Here is a 7,500-nt window from a genome sequence, read left to right as displayed (position 1 = left end):
GTTAAGTGAATCTATTTTCCCTATTGACTTTGTTTGTTACAGGTCACAAAAGGTGATTGCATGACTCCAGGATACAGAAATCGTCATAAATGTGAGTAAGTTGCCAAGTATCTTAATTTTGATCCCAAGACCATTGGGATGCTGTAATGGTCATAAATGTGAAAAACAGTCATAAGTGCCTTCAAACTTTGAACAATCACTAAATGAACTGTTGTAAATTGAGGATTATCTGTATAACATCTATCCCATTCTAACTCTATAGTGCCATATTATGGCGATTTTATCATGGTTTTAGAATAACAATATTTCATCTCGCCTATTGTACTGTCCACTGATTTGATATACATGTATTTGTTGAAGTATTATTTAAATTTATTTAATGCTTGGATGGTGGGTTGGACTAGATCAGTGTTTTTCAACCACTGTGCCGTGGCACACTAGTGTGCCGTGACATAGTGTAAGGTGTGCCGTGGGAAAATTACTTTATATATAGTCAATATAGGCACAGAGTTAATTTTTTAAAACATTTTCTAATGGTGGTGTGCCTTGTGATTTTTTTCATGAAAAAAGTGTGCCTTTGCACAAAAAAGGTTGAAAAACACTGGACTAGATGACCTACAAGATCCCTTCCAACTCTGTTCATCTGTTAGGGTTTCTCTTAAATATACATTTGCATCTGTACCAGTGGTGGGTGGCTAGCCGGCTTAATACCGGTCCACTTATGCTTGGTGTGCGCTCATGTGCAACACTTCTGCACATGTGCAGGTATCCGGGCAGGTGGGCAGAGCCTGCCGCCGCCGCCGCCACTACCAGTTTGGCTGAACTGGGCTGAACCGGGAGCAACCCACCTCTGGTTTGTAGGTATAGTGGTTTTTCTCTGTTTTGAATATCGGAGATTGCATGATCTCTTTAGATGCCATTCGCTAAATAAATGAATAAAAACCACCAGGAAAACACCTGGATGCAGAAGAAATCGGAGGAACGGAGAAAACCGCTTACCTGTCTGATGTCGTACATAGCGGATTCTCCTCTCGCTCTGTCGCGGCATGCCAGAATGACGCGGGCGCCTCTCCGGGCCAGATCCACCGCTGTGGCCTTCCCGATCCCAGTATTTCCACCTAGGAAAGGGCAGAGAAAGGATTCACCGAGATCGCCCAGAAGGAGGGGGCCTGCATTTTTTGTGCCTGCAGTTTTTGTGATGTTACACAATGAAGCATTTTTTTGGCAATATTTCTCAACCTTGGAAACTTTAAAATGGGTGGACTTCAACTCCCACAATTAAAAGGATGCAACTTCTTAAAGTTGCACAGGTGGAGAAATTCTGACTCAGGGCATGATTTATTTCAGAGCAGTCTTACCTCAATAAGGAATAGCTTAATATTATTCAGGTTTAATACAGCTAGTCCTTGACTTATATAAGCATTCATTTAGTAACTGTTTGAAGGTGCAGCAGCACTGAAAAAAAATCCCACAGGGTTCCAATATTTCAAACATATTCAAAACCACTGACTTTCCCCCCCCGTTACGAGGTTTTATCCAGTTCTGGCATACAACAATCCATGGGATGGTTGAAATATGTTGTGGTGATGAAGAGAAGGCACGCAGGCAGGAATTAGCTTAATGGGAATGCCCTCTCAACAGCTGTGAGAGCTCCCTATTTATGGTCATAAAACAGATTACGCGGCAGAAGCTAATTGATCAAAGTTCACTTGTGCTGATTGGATTAGCTAGGCAAAAAATGCCAGCTATGTTTGCGTAAGTTAATAGACCAGCAGATATTGTTGCCAGCGATGGAATGTGCCGATGTGCCAGGTGCTGTCTCATCTTTGTTAAGGAAGGATCAGGTTATTGATTATTGTGCAGAGTTGCACTCCTCAGTCTCACACTAATTAAAGAAGGATTATTTGTGTTGATATCTGCACTCACAACGTGGTGTGCCGACCATTGAGAAAGACAAATATCCCCACAGAAATTTCGCAATTTAATGGGTTTCTATGCCACCCAATCCCGGGGGGACTCCGGCCGGCTTACAAACACGAAATGAAAATAAAATACACACAGGGGGAGAATACAAACAATACGAACAATTTTAAAAAACACAACATACATTCGGTTTAATTGGGGGTTGAACCTGATTCGAAAATCAGCAACCCCAGGCCTGTCGGAACAGCCAGGTTTTGGTGGCTTTTTGGAAGGCCGCGAGGGTGGGAAGGGTCCGGATCTCTGCTGGTAGTTCGTTCCAGAGAGCCGGAGCAGCTACAGAGAAGGCTCTCCCCCCGAGTGGTCGCCAGTCGGCATTGTCCGGTCGACGGCACCCGGAGGAGGCCTAGCCTGTGGGTTCTTACCGGACGTTGGGAGGTGTGTAGAAATACAGATCAGCATTCCTGGCTGAGATGCTTTGAGTCCTTGTGGTCTTTGAAAGGGCCACTTTGAAGCAAGATGGGTGGCAAATATGTTTAATAATAATAATTTAAAAATGGCGCAGGTCTCCCAACACTCTGGCAACAGCCTTGGCCTCCTCCCGAAGGAAGGTTAAATGGGCCGTCAACTGGGGAAACAGCCGAAGCCAGGGAGTAAGAGCCAGGGACCCTTGCCCCCAATCAGCCCCGGGGCAGCCTGAAAAGCTGATTTCCAGCTATCTCTCATTGCAAAGAACGGGCAGAAATGAGGGGCAACATGATAGCAACCTTCCAGTCTCTGAGGGGCTGCCCCAAAGAAGAGGTGGCTCAGCCTATTCTCCAAAGCCCCTGAGGGCAGGACAAGAAGCAATGGATGGAAACCAATCAAGGAGAGAAGCAACCTGGAACCGAGTAGAAACTTCCTAACAGTGAGAACTTTTAGCCAGTGGAACAGCTGGCCACCGGAGGTTGTGGGTGCTTCATCAGGGGAGGCTTTTAAAGAGGAGACTCCGCGGAGAAACCTGGGTTGGGGTCGCCTTTCCACCCGCGTCTCCCTGGGACCTTCGCGCTGCGCTTTTGCTCCGGGAGTTTGATTTGCGCGGAGCCCCTGAGGTGGGAGGGGGGCTTATGGAAGGGAGGATGAGAGAGAGAGAGAGAGAGAGAGAGAGAGAGAAAGAAAGAGAGGGAGAGGAAGGAAGAGGGGGGCTTATGGAAGGAAGAGAGAGAGGGACAGGGAGGGAGGGAGGGAGGGAGGAAGAAAGAAAGGAAGGAAGGAAAGAAAGGAAGGAAGGAAGGAAGAAAGAAAGAAGAAAGGCAATGCCCCAAACCCCCCTCCCCCCCCAGTTTACCTGTGATGAGCACCGTTTTGCCCCGCAGGCTGACCGTGTTCCGGCACCAGGTGGCCGCCCCGAAGTTGTAGTAAAGCAGCGCGTAGAGCCCCAGCGCCCCCGCCGCCTCCATGGCCCGATGGTCGCTGGCCCCGCAGCCCCCGCCGCTTCCCTTTTATCCGGACGAACCTTCCCTGCCGCCCCGCCTCCCCCACTGGGAGGGACATGGTCACCAGGAGCGCTGCCCTTCCCTTTGCCCTCCCCTCATCCCCTCTTGGGCTCGGAAGAAGGGAGGGAGGGAGAGAGGGAGGGAAGGAAAGAAAAAGAAAGAAAAAGAGGGAGGGAGAGAGAGTGTTTGTGCGTTTTCCTTTGACCTTCGCGCTGCGCTTTTGCTCCTGCGCGGAGCCACTGAGGTGGGAAGGGGTTTTATGGAAGTAAGAGAGAAAGAGAGGCAATGCCCACCGAGACCCCCCTCCGCCGTCCAGTTGACCTGTGATGAGCACCGTTTTGCCCCGCAGGCTGACCGCGTTCCGACACCGGGTGGCCGCCCCGACGTTGTAGTAAAGCAGCGCGTAGAGCCCCAGCAGCAACGCCGTCCCCGCCCCCAGCGCCCCCGCCGCCTCCATGGCCCGATCCCTGCCCGGCCTCGCCAGCTGACCCCGCGGACCGCCAGCGCTTGCTTCCTTTTCCCTGGGACGGCCCCTGCCCCGCCCCCGCGTGGGACAGCCTCGATCACACGCAGCGCTGCCACCCTCTCGCCCCCCCTCCTGGCTGACAAGGAAGGAAAGAGGGAGGGAGGGAGAAGATGGGAAGGAGAAGGAGGGAAGCAGTGGAGGAAGAAGGTAGATAGGCAAGGAGGGAGGGAGGGAGGGAGGAAGGAAGGAAAGAAAGAAAGAGGGTGGGAAGGAGATGGGAAGGAGAAGGAGGGAGGCAGTGGAGGAAGGTAGATAGGTAAGAAGGGAGGGAGGGTGGGAGGAAGGAAGGAAGGAAGGAAGGAAGAAAGAAAGAAAGAAAGAAAGAAAGAAAGAAAGAAAGAAAGAAAGAAAGAAAGGCACTCCCCCCCCAGCTGACCTGTGATGAGCACCGTCTTGCCCCGCAGGCTGACCGCGTTCCGACACCGGGTGGCCGCCACGAAGTTGTAGTAAAGCAGCGCGTAGAGCCCCAGCAGCAACGCCGTCCCCGCCCCCAGCGCCCCCGCCGCCTCCATGGCCCGATCCCTGCCCGGCCCTCGCCAGCTGACCCCGCGGAACCGCCAGCGCTTGCTTCCTTTTCCCTGGGACGGCCCCTGCCCCGCCCCCCGCGTGGGACAGCCTCGATCACACGCAGCGCTGCCACCCTCTCGCCCCCCCCTCCTGCTGACAAGGAAGGAAGAGGGAGGGAGGGAGAAGATGGGAAGGAGAAGGAGGGAAGCAGTGGAGGAAGAAGGTAGATAGGCAAGGAGGGAGGGAGGGAGGGAGGAAGGAAGGAAAGAAAGAAAGAGGGTGGGAAGGAGATGGGAAGGAGAAGGAGGGAGGCAGTGGAGGAAGGTAGATAGGTAAGAAGGGAGGGAGGGTGGAGGAAGGAAGGAAGGAAGGAAGGAAGAAAGAAAGAAAGAAAGAAAGAAAGAAAGAAGAAAGAAAGAAAGAAAGAAGAAAGAAAGAAGGCACTCCCCCCCCAGCTGACCTGTGATGAGCACCGTCTTGCCCCGCAGGCTGACCGCGTTCCGACACCGGGTGGCCGCCACGAAGTTGTAGTAAAGCAGCGCGTAGAGCCCCAGCAGCAGCGCCGCGACCGCCGCCAGCGCCCCCGCCGCTTCCCTTTTACCCACACTTTTACCCACTGCCTGGTACAACCACGGCCGCTCGTTGCTCTGCCAACCTCTCGCCCACCCCTCGTCCTGGGCTCTCCTCATGGTCTCTCGTCCTGGGTCCGAAGGCGAGGGGTCCTTGGCCACCCGCAGCCTGTCGCCCTTTCGCCCTCCACTCGTCCCCTCTTGAGGAAGGAAGGAAGGAAGGAAGGAAGGAGGAAGGAGAAGGAGACCGAGAGAGGGATGGAGGTAGGAAAGGAGGCAAGAAAAGAAGGAAAGAAGGAAGGTGGTAGGAATAAGAAGGAAAGAGGGAAGGAAAGGAAAAAGATGAGAAGGAGGAGGAGATAGAGAGGAAGGAAGGAAGGAAGGTGGATGGAAGGAGGGAAGGAACGAAGGTGGAGGGAGGGAGGAAGGAAGGAAAGCTCCCCAGAGGCAGATCTACAGAGCAATTTCATGCTAATGAAGACAGTCAATCAGGCTTCCCTCCTGAAATTGTGGGTCTCCATCACTGGAGATTTTTAAGAAGAGACTGGACAGCCATTTGTCTAAAACAGTATAAGGTTTTCTGCCTGAACAGGGGATTGGACTAAAAGAAGAGAACAGAACAACAGAGCTGGAAGGGGCCTTGGAGGTCTTCTAGCAATCAAATTTGTCTTGCTTGACGTGTTTTTGACAAACCCATGTTGGCTTTTGGTTATGACTTTCTTTGCCTTTAGGTGTTTGCAGATTTATTGCTTGATTATCTTTTCCAGAATCTCCCCAGGTATTGAGGTCAGGTTGATAGGTCTGTAGTTTCCTGGATCCATTTTCCCCCTTTTTTGAATTTGGAAACCAGATCAGCCCTTTTCCAGTCCTCTGGCAGTTCCCAGGTGCGCCAGGACCTTTGAAAGACATAGTTCAATGGTTCTGAGCTCACATCTGCCAGTTCCTTCAAAACCTTGGGGTGTAATCCATCCGGTCCTGGTGGTTTGAACTCGTGTAAGTGAGCAGGTGCTCAGTTACAATTTTCTTCCCTATTTTAACTTGAGTTCCTAATTTGTTTTTCACGTTGCTGTTTTTGATTGGTTGAACTATTTTTCCTTTTGTGTAAAGACAGATGCAAAGAACAAGTTAAGCAGTTCTGTTTTCTCCCTGTTGCTTGTCACCTTCTTGCCATTTTTGATGGACCAATCGTTTCCTTGACTTTTTTCTTGTCTTTTACATGTTGAAAGACACTTTCTTTGTTATTTTTGACTTGGGTTGCAAGCCTTACTTCATTGTGAGCCTTAGCTTTCCTCACTTCATCTTTGCAGATTCGGGCTATTTGCTGGTATTCTGCCTTAGTTATGTGCCCCTCTTTCCACTTTTTATATTTATCCTTTTTGTCTTTCAATTTGTCAGAGAGTTCTTTATGCAGCCATGCTGGTTTCTTTTGAGAGTTGTTATTTTTCTTCTTCATTGTTATTGTACTAGACTGGGCTTTTATAATCTTACTTTTCAAAATTTCCCAAGCTTCTTGAGTTGTTTTCCCCTTGAGGATTCTCATCCAGGGAATCCTTCCCAAGCTCTAATTTTATTGAAATTGGCTCTCTTAAGATCCTAGCCTCTAATTTGACTTGTTCTATTGCTTGTGCTTGCATAATGCTGAATTCCTATACTCCATGATTAGTCTCCCCGCCACCCCATGGGTTCCTGTAGCTTAAACACCTGCTATCATCTCATCTTTGTTAGTGAGAATTAAATTCAATATAGCTGACCCCCTAGTTCCCTCCTCTACTTTTTGGGAGACAAAGTTGTCTGCTAGGTTTGTCAGGAACCTGGTTGATTTTCCACTTGGTGCATAGTTTGTCACCCAGTTGGTGTCAAACAGAGGTGGGTTGCTCCCGGTTCAGCCTGGATCAGGTGAACCGGTAGTAGCAGTGGTGGGAAGCTTTGCCCACCCACCCGGATGCTTCCACACCTGCATAGAAGTGTTGCATGAATATGCGCCCAAACTGGTAGTAAAGAAATTGGCAATCCACCACTGATGTCAGGGTAGTTGAAATCCCCCATTGCTATTGTGATGTGTTTCCATATCTTCCTTAACTGACCAACAAAGAGTTCATCTATTTCCTGTGCTTGGTTGGGTGGCCTATAGTATACACCTATGGTAATGTCATATTTCCCCCCTCTTTTATATTGACCCAAAGTGCATTCAGGATGGTTTTCATCATTGTTGTGCTGTATTTCTGTAGAGATGCAGTTACTTCTTATATTTAGTGCAACTCTCTCTTTGTTCATTAGATCTGTTTCTTTTAAATAATTTAAATCCCTCTAGCTGTAGAGAAGAGGGTGGAAGGGAGAGAAAGAGAAGGAGAGATAGTAGGAAAGGAAGAGGAAGAATGGAGGAGAGGTAAGGGAAGAAGAAAGAGGTAAGGAGAGGTGGGTGGAAGGGAGAGAAAGAGAAGGAGAGAGGGCAGGAAGGGGAAGAGAGGGTAGGAGTAGGGGAGAGGTAAGGGAGAAAGAAGGG

The 7,500-nt window shown here is 49.7% G+C and overlaps 2 protein-coding genes across 9 annotated transcripts in view; both read right to left on the bottom strand.

The window, feature by feature from the left end:
* Window positions 1-4,440, bottom strand: part of LOC116507241 (dehydrogenase/reductase SDR family member 13-like) — a 35,139-nt gene extending 30,699 nt beyond the window's left edge. For 2 of the 8 annotated variants that reach the window (XM_032215261.1, XM_032215259.1), the window contains exons 1-2: window positions 4,298-4,440; window positions 1,000-1,118 (exon numbers count right to left, since the gene is read on the bottom strand). In XM_032215261.1, the coding sequence (XP_032071152.1) occupies window positions 1,000-1,118; window positions 4,298-4,433 (255 nt within the window). In that variant the 5' untranslated portion in view covers window positions 4,434-4,440. Of the gene's footprint in view, window positions 1-999; window positions 1,119-3,247; window positions 3,375-3,716; window positions 3,922-4,297 lie in introns of those variants that run through there. The other 6 variants (XM_032215260.1, XM_032215258.1, XM_032215265.1 and 3 more) reach the window with 6 other exon arrangements.
* A 2,695-nt stretch (window positions 4,441-7,135) lies between these two features.
* LOC116507819 (flotillin-2-like) overlaps window positions 7,136-7,500 on the bottom strand; it is a 44,208-nt gene continuing 43,843 nt past the window's right edge. The window contains exon 8 of the mRNA XM_032216153.1: window positions 7,136-7,219. Within this exon, the coding sequence (XP_032072044.1) occupies window positions 7,136-7,219 (84 nt within the window). The remainder of the gene's footprint in view (window positions 7,220-7,500) is intronic.

Source organism: Thamnophis elegans, chromosome 4, assembly GCF_009769535.1.
Source record: "Thamnophis elegans isolate rThaEle1 chromosome 4, rThaEle1.pri, whole genome shotgun sequence".
Lineage (NCBI taxonomy): Eukaryota > Metazoa > Chordata > Lepidosauria > Squamata > Colubridae > Thamnophis > Thamnophis elegans.
Note: the sequence above shows the minus strand (reverse complement) of the source record. Positions and strands in the feature narration are given on the sequence as shown.